This window comes from Rhipicephalus sanguineus, chromosome 6 (genome assembly GCF_013339695.2).
Source record: "Rhipicephalus sanguineus isolate Rsan-2018 chromosome 6, BIME_Rsan_1.4, whole genome shotgun sequence".
NCBI lineage: Eukaryota > Metazoa > Arthropoda > Arachnida > Ixodida > Ixodidae > Rhipicephalus > Rhipicephalus sanguineus.
In genome coordinates, this window is record NC_051181.1 from 31,022,068 (window position 1) to 31,044,883 (window position 22,816).

The 22,816-nt window shown below is 45.6% G+C and overlaps 2 protein-coding genes across 2 annotated transcripts in view; one reads left to right on the top strand and one right to left on the bottom strand.

Annotated features, from left to right (window-relative positions):
- LOC119397802 (uncharacterized) overlaps window positions 1–22,816 on the bottom strand; it is a 312,440-nt gene that overhangs the window by 208,095 nt on the left and 81,529 nt on the right. The gene's annotated exons all lie outside the window — the stretch shown is intronic.
- The window catches only part of LOC119397166 (probable 4-coumarate--CoA ligase 2), a 223,229-nt gene continuing 210,915 nt past the window's right edge, over window positions 10,503–22,816 (top strand). Inside the window, exons 1-2 of the mRNA XM_049416471.1 lie at window positions 10,503–10,521; window positions 14,644–14,777. Of these exons, the coding sequence (XP_049272428.1) occupies window positions 10,503–10,521; window positions 14,644–14,777 (153 nt within the window). The remainder of the gene's footprint in view (window positions 10,522–14,643; window positions 14,778–22,816) is intronic.

Consider the following 22,816-nt stretch of genomic DNA (forward strand, 5'->3'; position numbering starts at 1 on the left):
CCTTTGCTGAAACCCAAATGCGCTTTCTTTATTTTTTTCAGGTGATGTTCAATTTAATGGTTCAACAGGTAACTGTAGCATAGTTTTAAAAACGGAAACCTCTGCCCAGAATGTCACACGTAATTGCATTTTGAAACTACGAGATTTTTTTTTTTGTCTGAAAAAAAGAACATGCACCATTCAAACAAAATGCATATTTTATTGCTTTCATACCTTCAAAGCTGAAGACGTCAAAGTTAGCGTGATGGTCATTCATACACATAAGTTTATTGGTTACTTTTATGAATATTGATTGAGCGACTTGTCTAGCTGATAGAAGGCCGCCGGTATTCAAAGCATTCCTGCTTGCTTTCACCTGTGATTAGTACAAATTTACAGGAGCAAGTGGTCGGGATCCGCAGTCAAACCCTCTCTTGCTGCACGCACCATCATGTTTCATCAGTCAGTATGTCAGTTGCTGATACCGCAATCTCCTTGCTGGGTAGTGGATCGTAAAAGGAGAGAACCGTTATTTTACACTATCGCAACGGTTATTGCCACATTGCACACAACTGCCGAAAACATGCAATGTGAGACACGTAATAACCCCTCCCCCCACCAAAAAAGAAAAAAGAAAAAGAAAGGGGTGTCACTTGACCAACACATAAGCGCTCCTGAAATATAGTATCCTGAGTAATACGATTATCGGGAAACAAAAATTCCGAATTGAAAACGCACGTTAATCCTACATGTAATTTATTTCTGCTTAGCACAAGAGTGAGTAACACAATAATATAAGCGACACTTTTGTGGCATAAACACGACACCAGGTGATTAGAAACAGAAATGTTACAATTAACATTTTTCAGTGATCATACTTAGCGTTTCACGTGGAGCTTGAATATATTCGTACCTAACTGTTTTCCACGAGGGGTATATTCCACTTGAAAGTTCATAACCTCGGCTGCACCGAACGTAAGCATAAGCAACGTAAAGCAAGCTTCCAAGCTGCCTGATAGGAGATCCTCATCGCATGCCTTGGGCGCGAGGTATGCTGTAAACAGTTTCAACGCAAAGCACTGAATATGGCAAAAAAAAAAATCATTTGTGCTGTCTACGTACCTTTAAACATTCCGGCTTTGACAGTTACATCAGATGTATACTGATTCATCTTTTCTGACCACAGTGACACGTTGCTTTCTCCCTAGAAGAGAACAAGAACAAAAAACAGTTATCTTATTGCCAGAGAACAAATTGTTAACCCCAAAGAAATAAGAACATCGAAGGACATACCAACCACACTGACCATGTCCCCCTTTGGACTCCTACTTTGCACGATTGCTGGCATTCATGCTATCTGAAAACTCTAAGCCACAGCGTATCGCTCATTGCATAACATATCATCCTCAGCTGCCCGGTTTCGATAGCGACACAGATAAACGTAATAGAGCGACGCAGAGCAAATACTCCTGACACCAATGCATTGCGTAAAATCACGACAATTTATTTTTCTGGCACGACCCACCTCTTACAGTAGGGTAAGCATGAGCATGAATTCAGGTAATCTGAATTTTGAATGCCGTACATTGTGATCTGTATGAGTGCAACTATGGAACGAAGATGACTACAGCATATATTTGTGGTAGGGTTTCAAGTTAAGTTGAACGCACAGAAGGTTGAATTTTGACGGAAGCCCGCCTCGTCGGAATGATACCGGGATAAGGTAGAAAACCCGAGGCAGTGCGCCGATCAGAGAAAAGATTTAACACACACGCACGCACGCACGCACGCACACACACGCACACACACACACACACACACACACACACACACACACACACACACACACACACACACACACACACGCACACATACACACACACATCACACACACGCACACCACACACACGCGCGCGCACACTCGCAAACACGCACACACACACGCCACACACACCGCACCACGCACACACACACGCACACACACACACACGCGCGCGCGCGCAGACACGCACATACACACACCACACACACACGCCCCACACATACACACACACCACACACATGCGCGCGCACACGCACACACCATACACATACACACATACACACACACACCACACACACTACACACACAAATACACACACCACACACACACACACACGCGCGCACCCCACACGCACACGCCACACAGTCACACACGCACACACCACACACACGCGCGCACACACACCACACACACACGCACGCAGACACACAATGCGTGTGTGTGTGTGTATTTTACTTGTGAACAAGGCTCCTATACGGGAGCCTTGTTCACAGGTAAAATGAAGACGTGTGCAATTAGTGTTCGCTTTGTATACGCTTGCATACATCACGCGGGCAGCGTGCATATGCTGAAGGTAGATTGCTATCGCTCGTGTTGAGAGTGCTCGGATTGGTCTGTTTCAAGACAAACACATTGTGACAGTCATTTTTCTCTAGCGCGAACACGTGCCTTCCCCCAGTAGATTGTGTGTCCCCCTGAAACGTGCTCAGCCAATGCACTGAATTTAACATTTTATTTCTTCAAGTTATAAACGTCCTTGTGTGTGTGTATTAAATTAGTACTTTAGTCGGCGCGATGCCTCGGGTTTTTACCTTCAGCAACACACGGAAGAATGCTGTGGTTCCCTTAAGACACTTAAAACGCGCTTTTATATAATGCCATCTCTTTGTCTTTCGTGTACGTAAACACTCACTGACATTCATTTCGCTAGCGCGAAAAAAAAAAATTAACTACACAGACATAAGTGAGAACACGTAAACAGTACTGGCGCTAGACAACAACTGACTTTACTGCAAGGAAACATTCTAAGACCCGTTGGACAGGCGCGCACGCGCAACGTCACACTACGTCTTCTTTTTTATCTGCCTTTAGTTTTTTTTCTTTCTTTTTTTTGCGTTACAGATATGAATGCCGGTGATTACAACCAACTCCTCGGCATTCATCACGGGTGATGGTTTAAGACGGTAATGCAGGCTAGCATTACCGTCTTAAACTATCACCCGTGCACTTTAAGCTACCGCAGCTGAAATTGAAGTATGGCGAGAAGTTGAATTAGCCGACACAATGTACAGAAGCCACGAAATATCATCCTGCGACCAAGGCATGACAAAAAGCCCAGACTGCCATCGAGAGCGAGTTACTGCGCACTCAGTGCTCGTCTGCGCAACGCTGATCTGGGATACTTTGATGCCGCCTACACTAGAGCTGTGCACGGGCCGTATTTCCGAGCCCGAGCCCGGCCCGGGCCCGCTGACTTTGTCGAAGGCCCGCCCGAGCCCGACTGCAAAGGGCCGCGAGCCCGCCCGGCCCGGCCCGACGTATGAAAGCGCAATCCCGGGCCGGGCCCTGCCCGGCCTGGCCCGACCCGGCTTTTTGAAGGTTCGCTGCGAAAACAAAACATCGTTTTCCGGTAATTTGGCGTTTTATTGAGCATAGCAAATGTGATCAAACGACACACGTCGAACAGTCTCTATTACACAGATTACAAATTGTCGTGCAAAAACAGCAAGCAAGTAGACGTCCTCATGCCAGCAACAATGGAGTTCGCTCGCGAAAGGCGTCACGTGTATGGGGTATGCCAATGCAAGCGTCAGTTTGCAGGAATGCGATCTACCTCGGGTCGCCCGTCCCTGTCGCGTACATTTTCACTCATATGGGATTTGGCCCTAAATCTAACGCGAACAGTCGCGTGGCGCCGTCACTAGCTCAGATGGTGTTACTTCTCTGTTTGTCGGAGTGCAACAAAGGCAGTCCTTTACCTGCTCCCCTTTCGTTTAAAGTAGCGAATGGAAAGGAAAAGCGGTAAAGGGCGATCGCGGAGAAGGCGCTGTATACCTGCTGGAAAACAATCCCCGCTCATTCTCTATATTTCGGGCTTGAGTCGGGCTTCGCGCCGGGCCCGAGCCCGGCCCGATAAAACTCCAAGTAGCCCGAGCCCGGCCCGGGCTCGAGGTGAAAATACGTCGGCCCGCCCGAGCCCGGCCCGCGGGCCGCGTCGGGCTCGGGCTTTCGGGCTACCCGGAGCCCATGCACACCTCTAGCCTACACTATTTCATATCGTGACTGCAGCCTTCATTAAGCCCGTTCAAGGTACCAAGACGATGACAGCCAGAAAGGTTAAACTTCTTTCCTTCATCGCTTCTCACATAAACGTGTATGATAACAATTGATCTAAGTCGGATGTTTGATAATATAGGCCCAAACACCCGTCTTGTAAAATCAAGTGCAGAGCAAATACTACCGATAAAAATGCATTGCATAAAAACATGACATGATTTATTTTTCTGACGCTATACCCATCTCTTACAGTAGAGTAAGCATGAGCATAAATTCAGGTAAACATGCGACATAAACACATATACACGAGCAAATAACGTACTGAATAGAGAACATTGCTTACCGGTAGATCACATTTACCACTGTCTTCGGCCAACGTAACAACGGATGCAACACGCTCGACACTTGTCATTGTCAGACAAGGGAACAATTAGCACTGCAGCTCGTTGCAACGGCCGCGCAGCGCACTGAACCTGTCCCTGCTGCATTGCCTCGTGGCTGATTTGCGGCGGATCGCGCACGTTTACGAGTGTCTTTCCTTACTGTATCACCAGTTACACGCCTTTCACATACAAAACACGATTAGAGCACGCACGTCATCAAAGCGCGGAGCGCGACACGTGGTTAAATGTATGAAACAAAGAGCAGCAGAAGCGCGGCTTCAACCACCGCACCAACCGCCTCGCATTCTAATGCTCTTCCCGGCATACACCTCACGCTGTGCAAAACCGAGGAGGGATGACGCCGTCCCTGGTTCGATGAAGTTGTAGTGGCGCCAGGAGGACGCCACATTTGTGACTCACCGTGAGCTCACACATCTCTCTATGCGCCATCACTGGAGCGGCCGTCGCGCTGTGTTTTGTGAACTTAGTGGCATTTTTTTCTCCCGTGTTGGCGAATTGATAATACTTAAGCGTGTTTGGTGCTACGTTGTCCCTTGACGTTAGCTGTACTATACGGCCAGTTAACTTTAACGAGAAAAATATTTTTCTTGCGCCACGGAATGGTTTTTCCATCGCATCGTTAGTTGAATTTTGTCGGTTGTCGTGTGCTCACAGTACTTTATTGTGTCGCCATTTACCATCTCACGTATCTTCTCCGCTATTAGCGAAGCTTCACGGGGGCAAATCAATTACTCCTGTGGCTTAAAAGCAAAATAGATATAATAGCAACTTAAGAAGTTGTTTAGCAAAAACATTTAAACAACATAAGATGGTATTTCGATGTTGTGCTTCTGCCGATATCTGTGCGGAATTTATTTCACTTCTTAAATTACGTGTTTTGGATGCGGGTTCACTTTATTGAACTCCACTTTTAGTTCTTACCCCACCATCGCTTGTCTCAGTACACCGCAATGTAAAATCGCTGCTTTTATGATTCGCTTTTCTGCTATCAAGACTCGTTATGTGTATACATTAACCCTTGTTCAATTGCTACATCCAGCTTTGAACAAGACAGATAGCGATGTGACACATTGATCAATAAACTTCCACTCATAGTGTAGGTCCCTTGACGGATGAATCATTGCGCTTTTATAAGTTACAATCTAAAGGTTGCAATGCTTATCGCGGTGCTTTAGCTTTTAAAATGGCACGCTACTGTCAATGTAACCTCTATGGGAGAAGGAAATGAAAAAAACACAAAGATTAAATTGTTGTAACAGCCATGTAACCTATAAAATATAAGTAACTTGTGTTTTATGTTGTCGTAAACGTTACCGTGATTAGAGTGTATGAGAGGCGTCTGCAGGCGTCGTTTCAGTTTTTGAAATGTTGCGACTGGCGCGGTCTCCCACTTGAACTCGGCGTCTGTCTTGGTCAGTTTAATAAGTGGCTCGGCGATGCGCGCATGGTTTTTGACAAACCGCCTGTAATAGGCACACAGGCCGAGAAATCGACGCACAGCCTTCTTGTCGGCTGGTAACGGGAACGTAGTGATGGCGGCTGCCTGCTACGGATCGGGGCAGACTCCAGAGTTGCTCATGACGTGTCCTAAGAAGAGGGGCTCGTCGTACGCGAATCGGCACTTTTCCGGTTTTAGCGTTAGGCCAGATGCCCTAATTGCCTGAAGTACTGTTCTAAGTAGGGGTGTGCTAATATTCGAGTTTCGAATTCGAATCGAATATTGCCTAATTGAATAATTCGGTCCAAATTTCGAATAGCTAGTATTCGAAATTTCGAATAATTCGATAGCAAGAATAACTAAACGGCGATCAAGGCCAAAGGTGCAACTTGGTTAGAGAGTGGTGGCTAAAACTAACGCTAACGTCGTTACAGTGGGCTCTCCGTTAAAATTTTTCTCGTTATCGTGGTTCAAAAGCGAGCGCATGTGTATTTTAAACATTATGTCATTTCCGCACGTCAGGGCTCCAGTAAAGAAGGCCAGCGAGGCTGTCGAGCAGCTAGCGTAAAAAAGTGACCAGCACACTGAGCTCAGAGCTGTAGTCAAGAGGTTCAAAAAATACTTCAGTGAGCCCCTAATCCTAAGGAAGGATGACCTTTTTAAATACTGGAAAGAACATGGAGCTGCATTTTATCGCCAAAATTGCTTTGCGATACTTTCCCATCCCTGCTATTGATGTACCCAGTGCACGCATGTTTTCAACTGCAGGAAACACCGTAACATCACGGCGAGAGTGCCTGAAGCCAGGTCATGTGGAACAATTTGTGTTTCCGCACGACAGGTTGTAGTCTTTCGGTAGCAGTAACACACCGCGTTATATGCTCGAGGGCATGAGCAGATTTCATTTCTACGTTCTTTCTTTCACTTATTAATAATATTTTTTGTATTCGATATTCGATTCTATATTCGATATTTTTTGGCCACTATTCGGCACTATTCGATTCGAATTCGATTCGAGATGAAATATCACTATACGCACGCCCCTAGTTCTAAGGCGTCGGAGGTGTTCGGCAAAGTTGGACGCTAAGATGACAACGTCATCCAAGTAGACAAGTCTGCCACTTTAATGCAGCCAGCACTGTGTCCATAACACGCTAAATGGCATGACCTTGATCTCAAACAGTGCGTCTGGTGATAAAAGTGGTCTTCTCGCGGTTTCTCTCGTCGACTTCAGTTTGCCGATAGCAACACTTAGCAACTGAAGCTAGCTTTAAGAAACAAAGGAAAACCAATGCAGCTATAAAAGGTGGCACTAATAATAAAAACGCACCATCTACAGCTGTGATTCGAACCAGGGCCTTTTGAGTGGGAAGCGGGAATCCTACCACTGCACCACTTTGGCGGAACCACGCGCATTTCTTAAACGACGACACATTGCAGACTACCGATCGCAGCGCTGCAAGCGGTTTGACCCTGTTTGGGCTTCACTTTTCGAAGTTCGTTCCGAGCACTCCCCTGTTCTAGTACACTCTATCGTTGGTGACAGCGTTAGACCAGATGACTGCGTGGCTTACTCTCCTCGCTAGACGTGTCCTTAAAGGAAAGCTAAAGCACTTGAAAAAAAAAAGACTTTGGAATGTGCATTCATAGTTTGATCCCTGCTCAATTCGAAAATCAATGTAAGAGTTCACAGAAGTGAACGAAAAGAGCATTGCTTGGCAAAAAAGAGCGGCCACAGCCGCAAGGCTTCTTGAGATGCTAAGCGAACGCGGTGACGTTGAGCGAACGCGGTGACGTCATTTTCAATGTGTCGCGTCATCGGCACCATCAGCACTGTTGAAGCATGGCCTTCACGATCAGTTCCACCAACGCGCGCAGCCGGAGCCAGTCACGGAGGCCACGGTTGGAGATAAGACAGTGCTGCGCGGCTCCGCCAAAGCTATCGACTATGACGTAGTTCCGGTGAGTTCGTTTCCACGCCCACACTTTCGGCGCATTCGCGTGAGCTGAGCAAGACGAAGTTTTCTTTCGCGTATATTAAAGCTCCTGCTGCCTGAACAGCGAAAAAAATTACGCCATCGTCGACAATTGTGTTGGTCCTTGTTGACAACAAAGTTTTACCGAATTCTGAAACCACTTCAGCTTCCCTTTATATTAAGGCATGCTGGGATAAGGTTCTTTTGGCAAATGCCCTAACGGCTAATCTTGAGCCACTGTAGATTCTCGTCCTGTTGTCGCCCAATAAGGCCATCGTTATTGCAGCCTGCTCTCCGATATAAGAGGACGTCGTTCGAATCTAGATGAAGTTTGTGACTTGATTTTCGTCGTCCAGGCTAACTGCAGCGAAGGCCCGTCGGTTGGCGGAACTGTTCTCGGAAGCCCTTTCACGAGCCTCTTCCAGGAGGACTTTCGAGCGCGCCCGGTGTCTTCCCACGCTGTGTGGCGAATGGACATTTCGTGGGATCGGGTCCGCTGCTCTCGAGGGATGCTGCAGAATTTGATTTTGACTATTGTCGGAGGAACGCCCAGATCCTGTAGGATGTGTCTTCCGGCCTAACTGGTAGAGAGCCTGGCGAACCGGGGCCTCTCGCGCTTCCGCTATTTACTATAACGTGTTATGCCTGCGTAGTTGAAGTAAGCGTTCCGTCTATGTGTGTATTTAGGAAGGCCGAGAGCTCTCTTGATTGCCTTTCTGGTTAATCCGTTAGGCTTATCCCCCTCCTATCTTTGCCAGTTCTGAATGGCCCCGACGTAAGTGAAATGATACGTTACGAATGCATGCACCAATCTCACGAGGTCATCTTTTCCGAGGCCCTGCTGCCGGTTGACCACTCTTATTAGTCTGATAGCCGTGTTCACGTTAGTGAGTCGCAGCACTGTCTCGTTGTTAGAGCCACTCGACTCGATCATCACGCCGAGAATCCGGATCGCATCCACCCTCAGAATGTAGCCTACGTCGTAAATGCGTAGTTTGAGGCTGCATTCCGCGAGTGCCTTCCATCCCTTTGGTTTTCGGCGATGCGGAGGCAGAAAGTAATTTTTTCTTCATGACGGCAAGCCTGAAGCACTTGCATATATGTTATTACCAGAGATGATTCATATACCAGAGAGAATTCATCAGTTCGCTGTATTCTGTCGCCTCTTATCATTATAAGGAAATACTACTTGAGGATCCGTTGTGCGGACTCGGTCATACGCTGATATTAATTACTTTCTCGTTTGAAACCTCTCACCCGCTAGATAGGCTTACTCAACCGCAACGGAATCGAGGAGCGATTCTATTGCGATTCTATTCGATGAATTGTTTTATGTCTTTCACCGCCATTAGCCATCTGCCATTGGTAAATCGTTGCGGCCCCGAAATTTCGGCCAATGGCAGATGGCTAATGGCGGCGAAAGGCATAAAAAAAGGTATATAATCGCAATGGAATCGCTCCGCCGATGTGTGCCGAGCGAGTAGCTATTTCGCTTTCGCGCGATTGCAATGGTAACTGTTTCTTCTTCACTGGTAATTAACTTACAGATTACGAGTGTGATTTTTCTGTACTACTTTTCGAACAGTTTTACAGGATTCATCGTCAGCCTTGTTCCTTGTTCAACCGCTTGAATGAAGTTTGTCAGCATTTTTGAGGATTTTTATAAAAATGTAATGCACTGGCCACTCCCGCGTTGTGGGTATGCGCCACATTTTGATGATGATGGTATGTACCACATCATCACCATTCTATAAGCGTTTCTGTACCCGAGTCCATGCCACCATCCGTGGCGTGGTCCACGCCTCTTCACCCCTTCCCGCCGGTCACGTAAGTGGTATGCTTTTCATCACATGTCTACCCCCGCGAAGTAATGCAGGACGCATCTTCAGTACTACTTGTGACTGAGCACTCCTTCGGCCTGCCTTTGTACGTTGTAGATGCCCTGTTGGTGATTGCACCCGTAGCGATTGTTATGGCTGCCCGTTGTCGTTTATTGAACTATGAAAAGTGAAAGGTCACATGGTCCCTGATGCCTAAGACGATTCGAAGGCGAAAACCACCTTCTTTGTCTTCTCAGTTGAATGTATCGATTCCCCCCCCCCCCCCCCAATCAATGAAAGCTTTGTGCGCACCTCACGTGGTTTTGCAATGCCTCTGGGATCCGCTCACGACCACGCAGCGATGTCATGTGATGACGTCAACGTGTAACGTCCCATTAAGTGACGTCACAATTACATCATGATGACATCACAAATTTTGGTGACCTGTGACGTCATAGGATAACCTCATCACATGATGGTAATTTTTCGCACCACTCGTGTTGACGTCGACGCCTCGTTTGATAAGGCACATCATCAGTAAGAGTAGAGGTGTAGATGCGTGTTCGGCCAATTGGTCATTTTGCACATGAATTTGGCATCTGAGCCGTTACGCTTTGGCAGGCTTGCCTTTGAGACGTAGTTTTAAGATCCATGCCAATGCCTTTTGTTGTGTTGTCGCCATGCATTGCGTTATGTGTTACGACAACGTGATTATTTGAATTTCCTTGTCTAGGCTGGAGAGAGGCTTGAGAGGGTCATCCTGATTGTTTATCAAAGGTTCCAACATGACCGGGGGCCGATCAAGTAAGTAACCTGGTTTATCTGCCTTGCGCCTTCCATGCACATTTCTAAAGAGCAAGTGCATAATGACGGTGGTGCTGAATATAATGGCGAATGTCGACACCAAACGTTTCGGATAAAAATTCCAAACACTGCCGCAAAGCGTTGCAGAAACCCTCTGTCGCGACACAAATTAGCAATCACGCAACGTCACAAAAAGTACAAAAGCAGTGCCGTCAGTGAACTGAAGCTGGGAGAATCGGAACATAAGCGTCCGCTTCGGTGCGGACATGCCGAGCTGGAGAACCACTTTGCTTTTTTATCCGCCAGCGCCGGACACTTGAATATTTTCATACTGCACGTGGTCGCAGTCGTCATATTCGCCGTACACATCTCCAACATCACAGCTTTTTCAGCTTAACATTTCTCTAATGGTTATCACGATAAGTCTGGAAAAGGAGGCACGATTAGTTTCTAGACAAAGAGTCAAATACATTAGTTTTATGTCATCTTTTCTCTGCAAACATTCGTCACAACATTCCTTGTCAGCATGCAAAGTTCATTCAATTTCGTGTCAGGTTACCATCCGACTTTGGCGTCCGCACTGGTTTACGAGGGGCTTGAAATTTACAGTAAAACTCGCGGCTTAAATGCTTTCTACTCGCAACCGATTCCTTATGCATGATGTCGTGTTCGCCAGAAAAACATGACAAGCATGCGTGATGTCGTGGCGAGAACATGCTTGGCCTTCTTCGTGCGGAACATACGCTGGGCTTTCAGGCAGAGATGGCTGTCACTGCCGACTGTCGCGATGACTCTCGTGACGGCTGCGCGATCACAATGTCTTACGCTGTGACCACTTTCTAAATGACCCTAAAGTGTCATTTCTGTTGATGAACCTCGCATGAATGCGCGGAAACCATTGAGAATTCTCGGCAGCTAATTTTGGTATATTTTCCCATTATCATAAAGATTACATTGTTGCCGTTTTACATAATCGCCGACATGACACTTGTGTCGCAGAAGAATGGCCGTGTTTTTTCCGAAAAGGATAGTTGCATGACGTATTACATAGTTGCACTACCGAATGGTAGGCTTTAGTGATGCGCGTGTGTACGCTCACGTAAAAATAATTTCTGCGGTTTTACGCGCAGAAACCACGACATGATTTGAGGCACGCCGTAATGGGGGCATCGGATTCATTTCTACCACCCGTGGTTTTATATCTCTCCAGTACACGGGTTTTCTCGCATTTCGCCCCATCAAAAAGGGGCCGCCGCGGCCGGCAATAAAGCTCGCGTTTTGGAATTTAGCAGCTGGGCACGTTACTGGCAAAGCTACCACGGCTGATACGCAAATTCTGCTGCAACATATGCGGTCTGGGAACATTTTGGTACCACCTCGTATGTATATGGAGAACAGTGAAATAAAATAAAGCCGGGTTACATCGCAACGTTCACTTGTGTTGCTCTTCCTAAAGCGAACATCGATTGCAAAGATCGGGCAATGCGCACTATATTACTGCTGCCGCAGAATCTAGTACTACGTCTGATGCTGCGTTGCATATGAGAGAGGTTTAGAAGTTCAACGAAACGAGCAACTTGCAAAGCAATCAAGAAACGGTTACTTTTCGTGAAACTGTTTACTTATGCGCAAAACTGTTTCGGCCAGCATAGGAACGTGCCTGCGTGTAGTCTCCGTGTACTGAGTGCACGAATATAGCTGAATTCAATATTTAATCGAAATGCGCAATGCAGATTTGGCGAGTGAGCTTTCGTTTTGTGGAAGCAGCATGACTTCGTAATCCGAACTCCTCGCCTCCTTGCTTGCAATGAAGTGAGGTGGCGAGAAGGGGAAGGATTACACCATTAGTCTGTGACACTCTTTCCCCGTAATGCGGAACCATGCGCACGCCAATGGTCATGGGCGCAGTACGAGTTCTTCACCTTTGTGAACATCAGGCCCGCCCTAGGGCCCCCTTCTGATATTGTGATGGAGGGGTGTTTTACCGAAAATAAGTAATGCAAATAGGTGTTTTTCAAAAACAGTCAAGGCCTTCAGCAAGTGCCCCCCCCCCCCCCCCCCCCCCGAAAAATTCCTGGGCGGCTATTTCGTGAAATGGGTTTTGTCAGGCGCGTAAACGAGGTGTTACTCCGTTATTCTGACGTCGTGCGCTTTAGCGGCTGTGACATCGCGTGACAGCAGGTGATTATATTGCACATCCGAAATTTCTTACCGAGGGCCTATGCCTAATGTCAAGGGAATGCAGTGTCATAATAATTTATTCTCAGTCGCATCACGTCACATGGAGGCACTGTGGGCATGGCCCAGAATATATCGCCCAATTACGGAGTGCTAGCGAGGAATTAGGAATACAGAATGCATTTACCTTATTCCGCACCTGGTGAAAACAATGCAAATATTCTAGAATATTCCGACACATTCATGCGCTGCTTAGCGTGTATCCACACGACGGACTTATCCGCGGAAATCTTGTCCGCGGACGATCGTTCCGCCGCCCGTCCGGCTGGACATAGAGTTTCCTACAATACTTACTAGAGGGAACTCTGGCGCTAGTGTCTATGGGAGCTCCAACGCATGACGCTTCAGCCAGCATGGGAATGATGGGTAGTACACGGATTTTGTCTAAACTTCGTTCTTTCGGCTCCGTTTGGCTACGCGTCGCCTGCATCCGCTTTTTAGCAAGACGAAGTTCAGCAAAGGTCAGCAGTTTCACTTCACTACTTTATTCGTTTTTGGCTCACCAATTTAAATCTCGTCACGAAGTTCACAACGATCCATTCTTTTATCCGAAAGAAAACCAAAACACAGCAATAAACAAAGCCACAAGTGCGTTCGAAGCCCACAAGTACGAAGACTAGGCAAATCCGTGTACTACCCATCATTCCCATGGTGGCTGAACGATCGCAGCGCCAGAGTTCTCTCTAGTTAATTTTAGGAAACTCTATGCGGCTGGAAAGCACATCCAGACGACGGACGAAGCGAGTAGACGGACGCGCCGCAGCAAAAAAACATGGCGGCACTGTCTGAAGCGAGAGCTGCCCGCTTCGAATCTTTAAGCTCTTCGTCGCGCATTGCGTGGGCTGTTAGTCCCAAACTGACGATTGTGTCGGCTTTAGGTTTGTGTCCTCAAGCTTCGCCGGCAACGTATTCATGACAATTCGGTACTGTTTCCAAGCGCCGTACTCGTTTTCTGAGAGCTGTAGGCTTAGCGAGTACCTCTGTTGGCAGAACATGAGCTCGGTGATCTGCGATAGCTACCGAATCTCAGAGGTCATAATAATGTGCGAATGCTTGCTTGTTCTTTTCTTCTCTAGATGGTGCGAGCAGTCTGAAAGTCGAAAACACATCCATCGCTAGCAAAAGTATATGTTTCCGTCTATAGCGCAGAGTTTCTTTTTAAGTTGAAGATGGAGTTCCAGACGAGAAAGACATGAGAAAAAGAAAAAGCAGCGCTTGTTGCCAGACCGACAATGGCACCTTCGGCTAAATGTGTTGTGTTATTCCGCGCGAATCCGAATGCGAAAAAGAGCTTGGCATTTTCCGTCCGCGACGTCCGCGGACGCGGCACGGATAAGACGGATTCGCCGCGGAAAAGACGGATTCGGTCCGTCGTGTGGATACACCATTACGGAACGCGATGGCACGCGTAACAGGTTTGCGTAGGCAATCTTGGTATATTCGAAAAACAAAAACTTGTGCGCCTCTTACTAAAAACAAGGCTAGATCATATCCCTGTTCAAATGAAGCGTATTATTCTCAAAGCCACAGCCATGGATTTAGCGAGCCTAGTGCTGGTGATCTAATGATTAGCGCATGTCACATGCTAAGGAACGGTTCATCTTGAGCTTTTACAGCGCAGCACTAGACACGGACAAAATAAAGGAAAATGAACAACACGGCGCTGTGTTGTTGGTTTTCCTTCGCGTTGTCCATGTCCTAACCAAGTGGCCCAACTTGCCATCTTGCTGCTACGGAACGATGTTGCACATCCATGTAGTTAGCGCTACACCGACTGCAACGCCAGAATAACAAAATTCAATGCGATGAGTCAGAAAATAAATTAAGTTTACTTCTCATTCATGGTTACTTGCTCCCTGAATATTTTCAATCGCATGTGTGCAGACGCGACGCTGCTGAAGGGGCGCATTGAAAACAAAATCCTGTACTCTCCGTACCCGAAGCTGAAAATTCCAGTGTGTTCCGTGTACACCTGCGTCAAATCGTTCCTCAGCGTTGCCGGCAACCGGATTGTGGCGGTGAGTAGAGATTTCTTTCACGAGCAACTAGTAAGCGTGCACTCAAAGATCCGCTATCCCATGCAACGTTCGTAAAATACCTGCAAGTATATTATCAATATGTATGTGATGTATTTTCGTATGAGTACTCTGCTGACAACGTTTGTAGAATTATTTACTACAGTTTCAATAATGCGTGCAATTGCTTTGAATTTGTTTACGCTTACATGCTTCTACGCTTGTATGAAAACCCACCCTGTTAAGATATGGTAACAAATCGCTGTACCTATAAATAAATGAGTAAATAAATAAATAAATAAATAAATAAATAACAACAGATAATTGGGTGAAAGAAATGGCAAACCGTTGTATAGCCCCTTGAGGTGCAACGACCACATATAAGTGAACGCAACCTATTTTTGCCAGGTATTTAGGTAATAAAGAGCAAGGTACATTGCACACAGGGTGAACTGAACCTTCTACATAATCACTGTTGTCTTCCCGTGAAGGACCAGTGCACAACACTGCGGTCCATTTGCAATGATGAGAGAACTGCGCAATTGTAAGATGCTAATATGCTACCGCAAGGATAATGCCAGTAATGCTGTAATATTGAAATTACAGGGCATAAAATAACCATTGCGGCTGGTTTCGGTTTCTCGGTCGGCCTCATCACCTTTCACCGACGCGAAGAGGGGTAGGCGTAGCCCGTCGTTGTGACTAGGACCACATTGGCAACGTAACACGACGTCGGCGATTACGTCATCGGCGCGTAGCGAACGACCGAACAAGACTTTCTCCACGTGTCGCTCGTATCGCGCGGTGAGGGCGCGGTGCCAGGCACCGGTAAGTTAAACAATCCGCATTCCGCGCGAAGACTGCGTAGCCAAAACTGCATCACCGTCCGGCCGAAGCGCCGTTCCGTAGTGCAGCGGACCAATCGGCGAAGTCAGTGCTACGTATTGTTGCCCACGGGCTACATTACGTCACTTCGCGAGCGAGGAAGACTGGACAGGCACCGGAGAGGGGCGCGGTGTTCCGCAATGCAGAGTCTGTGTGGCACGCAACGCTGTGAGGTTCGCAAAATGTGACCACCCCGACCTTGTGAACGAATTATTGAGATCGTTCGGGTGGTGTAAAGTTAGAGCCTGTTTACTGCTCTTTAAGCGCAATGAGCTGCGTTTGACTGCCGCCGACTACAGTGGTGTAGGAACTACGGCGTTCGACGTGTCGGTCAACGTGCCGAGTTCCAAGACCAATGTTAAAGGAATTATTTTCAAGAAGATGTGCCATGAAGCGGATTTCCTGCGGCCATGCAACGTTTTATGTTAGTGGACAGTGGTGTAGTTTGATCAATAATCTGTGTGCTATTCTTCATCTATAAAAGTGCATTATGTAATCTAGTATATGTATTTCTACCTGTCCCGTTGGTCACTGTTGGTACCGTTTGCTGAGTTGGTACCGTTTGCCCACCGCCACGAAATATTTCACTGACTCCTTCATAGAAAGACACAAGTTTACACATGTTTTGTACCGCCTCTCCAACACATTCATACGGTTCAGATACGCTCAACTTCAGCAAGCATGGGTATTTAGCCAGTAAAAATGACACGCAGAGATCGGAGCGTGGGGCCCTGGGGTTGAAACCCAGCACCACAGAAGATTCAATTATTTCACGGATTATATCTTCATGTTACGGACAAGTTGTCTTAACCAAAATGAGTGCCTCATAAAGGCTGGCCAACCTTGTGATAGGTGGATCTATCATCATCTATGGAACCTCATCATCCTTGGCGTGAAGTGTTGAGAGGGTTTGTGAGTGACTTCACGTCACGAGGTGCCAACTTCGCTACTTGTCGTCTGCAGGAAAGAAAAACTGGAGAGGGAATCAGCATGGTCAATTCCCACGTGTGAGGATCGTAGTTGGTGAAAAAAGGTTTTAATTTTTTTAAAGAATGAACCAGAAGGTGACTGGTGTTCATAGCTGAAGAAACGCGAAGTGGAAGAAAAGATAATAATAATAATAATAATAATAATAATAATAATAATAATAATAATAATAATAATAATAATAATAATAATAATAATAATAATAATAATAATAATAATAACAATAACAATAATAATAATAATAATACTTTATTGTACACATCCACAAAAAGTACAAAGAAACGGGCCTGTCGAAGTCTCCGAAGACTTGTGTGACTAGGCCTGGCAGAGCCGGATACAGCGATGTGGTTACGCGGTCACAAAATAACTTTTCTTTTGTTTTTGCCAACGAACAGACGGAGAATAGACTCCAGTGCTTGTTTACTGACAGTAAATAAAAATGGAGCAAAGAGGGGACAAGAGCATATGTAACATAGAGGTAGACCATTCCTAATGTAATTTCACAGCTCAGAGAATTATTTCTTCAACTGCTTTTTTGATGTAGCCGAAAAAAAATCTCTTGCGGTAGTTCATTGAAGATTTTAGGGATATATACATTTCTGCACGCTTCTCCATATCTTGTAGAAGACCTCGGTACAATAAAACGCAACATACGGAACTTTGAAATCATCACACCAGTTGTATCTCAAAATAACCGTTCTGGTAAATGAATCCTGGAACATACAAAACCCTAAATCACGAAAAATAGTATTGGCATCTAACGTACACTCTTAGCAAACGACCGCTTAAAACAACGCATATAAGGCGGAAAGTAGGTCAAATTTTCGACGCTTATAAATGGCTCTTTAGGCGGCCTACTTATACGGCCCCTGGCTAAGCGGCTCTTTCTTATGCGGCCTAAGTTTATGCGGCTCTTCCATATACGAGGCCACCTCGTTGCCAGAAGGCCGTTTAAAAGTGACCGCTTAAAGTAACGCATACCGTCGATTTGGTTAAGCGGTATTTCAGGTCAAATCTGTCCGGCTTATATACGGCTCAATATGCGGTCAAAATATATGTGGTAGTTTTCGCAAATTTTTAGAAAAATAAAGAAAATTCTTCTACAATGTAGTTGATCGTGCAGTGTTCCTCCTTTTTTTTTCTTTTGTTCTTTTCAGCCTTCCAACTCATGAATATGCATTTACACATCACATGAACACTGCACAGAGAGTCACAAACCATGTATCAACACACACACTCCACCACGGGGATCTGAACCCAGGCCAAACGCGTGACAAGCGGACACTGTAACCACTACGCCACCGCACCACACGACTTTGGTGGACTTCCGCGGCTTTATATATGCACTTCACGTTATCTTGGACGGTTTTACGATCGGCCACAACGCTATAATTTTGCATATATGAGAGGCATCGTTCGCGTATAATGCGCGTGTATACGTGTGCACGACCTTAAGCGAACCCTCGCGGGCAGTCACAGTCAGTTTGTGTGTGGAATTATGTTTCTCGTCCGACGGCTTGCGCATCCCGCACGGAGACAGAGGTGAACAATGAACGATGCGTTTCCGAGTGCATTTCCATTTGCCGGCATCATACAGCAGCCAAACGTACCCTGATGTGCAACCAGCCGCCAAAGAAAAGTTTTCTGCGATGTTTGACGCAGTACAGGCGGTGGAAATCAGCTGATCTCATCTCTACTTGGCGAAGTACAGTCTCCCACATCCTTCGCGAGCATCGTGTTGATGTCGGTGCGTTTATACGGACAGTATTCTGTAGAGGTTTATCTCAGGGAATCAGATTAAAACACATAATCGCTTATTCGCGCAACAGATGGGTTTGGTGTAGTGCAGTGCGTACGAGGCGACGGACCAGCTTTCAGAACGGGCGCGCTCATTTCTCTCCGAAATAAAGAAACGTTGTTGTTCAGTCGAAAGAACAACGTGCCTTCGCAGAAAAAGAATGCAGTCTCCCGACCTCGAGGCTGACGGCGCCGACGAGCGATGCCGTGGAATTGTCGTTCTGGGGAGGACGGTGGGTCTGAGGTTGGTCGTTCTCGTGGTTCGTTCATTGTTGACAGTTGGAAGCGATGCTCTCTTTGGCTTCTACAAACGATGAAACGTAGTGCATGACTGGCGCGGAAAGAGCACGCAGGAAAGCGCTTGCGTCACCCGTTAGAACATATGTTTCCTGCCAAGCGTCGCATCAAAAGAAGCTAGCAATGCTTGAAATCGAATGAAGTCACAATATGATCCAGCTTTCAAGGATAAATCCATGCTATTTCTTCAAAAGTCAGAAGTGGCCTGGAGGATTCAGAAGGATCATGGGAGCAATTATACTGAATAATGCAAAGATTAACTTGAAACATTCTAATATTTAATGGGTGCTGTTAAATCTAGATAACAACCCCAAATTAAATATGCACTTGTTTTGCACCTTGAAGGTTAACATGAACGTTAAGCTCTACAACATGCCTCAGTTGAGCGCATATCAGTGCCGAAGAGCGATCTGGTGGAGGCCCTGTGTTGGGGAACATGGCAGGTTGAAGGTTGTTTTCGCATTCCACCCGTTGTCGACGAGTGAAAGTGATTCTTTCCTTGGCTACGAGATGTGATCGGAGCGACAAGGGCCAGTGTTACTTCACTCCACGTCATCCAGTCGAGTATGCTTTCAGCTTAACGACGCTTTAATGTATAAACTAGCAAAATGCTGAAAGTGGCTGAACACGGGCAGTAATCTTGACTTCTAGGAATAAATATTCACTTGTCTTAAAAATGTGCTGTCAGTAGCATCCTGCTTGATTCGGATCATGGGACACGACATGTAAACGTACAATACTAAATAGTAGATATAGAGGAACAATTCTTATACTCAATAAGTGTCATAATTGCAAATAGCAGCTGCAAATAAAAAGCATGCTTTCATATTAATAGCAGACCCATAAATGTTGAGCTTTACGTGTCCCAGTCAACCTCCCTCACGTTCGATACCAGGGGCGTAGCCAGAAATTTTTTTCGGGGTGGGGGGAGTCAACCATGCTTTATGTATGTTTGTACATGCGTTTGCATATCTGTGTGTATATATACGCAAGCAAAATTGAAAATTTTCAGGGGGGGGAGTCGGTTGACCCCCAACCCCCTTGGCTACGCCCCTGTTCCATACCATGTAGCTTTACGTGCACCTTTATTTAAATATCAGCTGTCATGCAACATCCTTAGCTTTGGCTAGTACAGCAGCTAATACAAACTGTGCTTGGGAACTCAAGATTTATTGTCAGTACCAACACTAGCTATACACAAAAACATTCTGTAGTCGTTCAAGCACAAGTGTTGCAGCTTTTTTTCAGAATTAGCAGCTCATATAGCGCTCACATAAGCATGCAGATATACACGTCTAAATGTGCAGCTATTATTCTTTTTTACGAAGAACCGCGCGAAATAAACTGGCACAAGGAGAGACGAACGGACAAGCGTCTTCCTTGTGCCAGTTTATTTCGCACAGTTCCTTGTAGTCATCAATTACCAACTTACCCAGCGATCTATTCTTCGATATTATCCTTTACATGCAGCCCACTTCCATGGCAGTTACCACGGCACACCATCTGTCAGACATTGTGCCACATGAAGGGTATTCGCATAAGTACTAGATTTGTCCTTCACTAAATGTTGAGACCTGAAATGTATGTGTTCTTTTTCTGGCATCATTTCAAAACATGTCCTTTCCCTTGCAGTGTTGAGACATATCTTTGCAGTAAGTTAGGCATTGTGTCAAAATCCATCACTGTGCCAGACTAGCACTTATGTATGCATGGGTCCCTCATTTCCATTCTGTGCTCCAAGCCCTTCCCTTCACTCATTACTGTAGAACTGTGGCATTTAGGTGTTTCATCTGGCAATGCTATTTGTTGTTACATTTTTTGCCATTTCTTCGAGTACCCATGCCATTATTTAGTGCATTAAGTGAATGAAGGAACATGTTATGCTGCCGCACAGCTGCACACTGAGCAGAACAATGAGATGCAGAGCCATGAGAGAAAATATAGAGAACATTGTCACGGTACAACGCAAACGCAAGACAGTGAAAAGTTCTACAAGAGTAGGACAGCTTGCTGACACAAAAAATGGCAGGCGCAAACATGTCTAACAAGACTGACACTTGGGCTAGTTGGTTGTCCTTCATGATGAACCAGCAGCACAACCACACACGGACAGAGGAAAGGTACACGAAACACAGCACTCTGTTGTGTGCCTTCTTTCCTATGTCCGTGTGTGGTTGCACTGCCGGTTCATTATGAAGGACAAACATGATATCTTCGGCAAAATCCCCAAAACCCACTAGGCATTGATGTTCATTGATGTCGCCATTGTCTTTCTCACCTGCAGAGCACACACGTCAATACATATACAATAGGATGCATCGTAAGGCTTTTTCACCTATATGCTCTGTTGTTGGAGTAATAGGGCATTGTGTGAATAAAATAATGAATGTAAAAGTGAAATCACCCTAATATACGTGCCATATTCCTTATTGCTCAATTCTCAACCTCCACGTGTTCCACATCAGCACCTGTGCACATAATGGCCCCCTAAAGGATCTCGGCAGTAGTTTCCCTGAAATGGTTTTGAAAGCTGCTATTGGATCAGATTAAGCTAACTGGATCTCATGAACGTATCCTTTCAAAACAAATAAGGGGGCAGTCCACTTGTTATTTTCTAGCAACCTACCTTAGCAATCTGGCCTTGAACGTGTGCACTTTCCTTGGAGTTTTGTCCCAAACAGCAGTCAGTGGCCTATCGGTTATCAGTAAAAATTTTCTTTATGAACAGCCTTACAAGTTCAGTAATGCAGCACTGTAATGGATGTATCATTCTGACATATAGTTTATGCATTCAAAACTCCTCAGTTGAAATTCCTAACCTGTTTCTCTATCAGTAATGACCACAATTGCTATGCAACTCTCGGTACCATCATCTGCATGCATGGATTGATGCATTCTACAATGCTTTAATCATGCATCTTATCACTGGCCCTGTGATCTCACAAGTCACCTGTGTCCTTCTCTAGACAGTAACAGCTATAAATATTTTGCATAACCTAACTAGTTTTTTTTTTCCAAACAGCATGACTTACCTCTATTTGCACAGTCAGTAAGCCCGAACACACTGTGCACACTTTGGTAGTTTGACATATTTTATTTTCAATTACAAACAAAACTGTGCAATAATGTATACACCAATGCAGCGTTTGTAAACTAATAAGTGAATCTTACACTTCTACAGAAACAAGGGAAAAAAACAACTGCGAAAGAGGTGATCAAATAATTGAACAGAACGATTGTTGTTTTTCTACGCTTCAGGGGTTTCAGGCCTTCAGGGGCGTAGCCAGAAATTTTTTTCGGGGGGGGGGGTTCAGCCATACTTTATGTATGTTCGTGCGTGCATTTGTATTTGTGCGTGCCTATATACGCAAGCAAACTTGAAAAATTTCGGGGGGGGGAGGGTTGAACCCCCCCCCCCCCCCTTGGCTACACCCCTGCAGGCCTTCTCATCTGACGAGAATTAATTGATAATGACCTAGCTTGAGTTTCAGCTCGCCTATAAGTAGAAAAAACTCTACTTTCTTGCAGAGTGCAGGTTAATACATACATGGAAAATTGCACCACATAAATGGCAGGAGCTACCTAAATGCCTTCAATTATAATTACTTTACTTGAACACAATAAGATAACACAGAATTGACTAGAGTGACAGAGAAGTACTGCAAGTAAATGGGCCTTGATCGACGCCAAATATGTAGCCTTGGAAACAGACGAAGGGCTTGAGGTGTGCTTCCTGCCTATTTCTGGCACTTAATTTGCAATATATGAGTAGGATACACAGTGAAAAAAATTCTGTTCTATATCATGAGCTGTGTAGTGCACATAGGTACTATGATTTATCACAAATGTATGACTAAACTAGATACCCTCTATATTAGTAGGCCTGAAGTTTAAGGACGCAGCTTTTCTGTAGGTAGTGGCTAATAAAATGTCAAAACATGGGTATCAGCTCTGCACGAACGACAAGCGATATGCTAATATAATGCCCTAATAAATAGGACTTTTCATAGTACAAGCATCAGGAATAATACGATGACTGCGTATGTTATTCTTCGAGGAAACCTACAAAATGAACA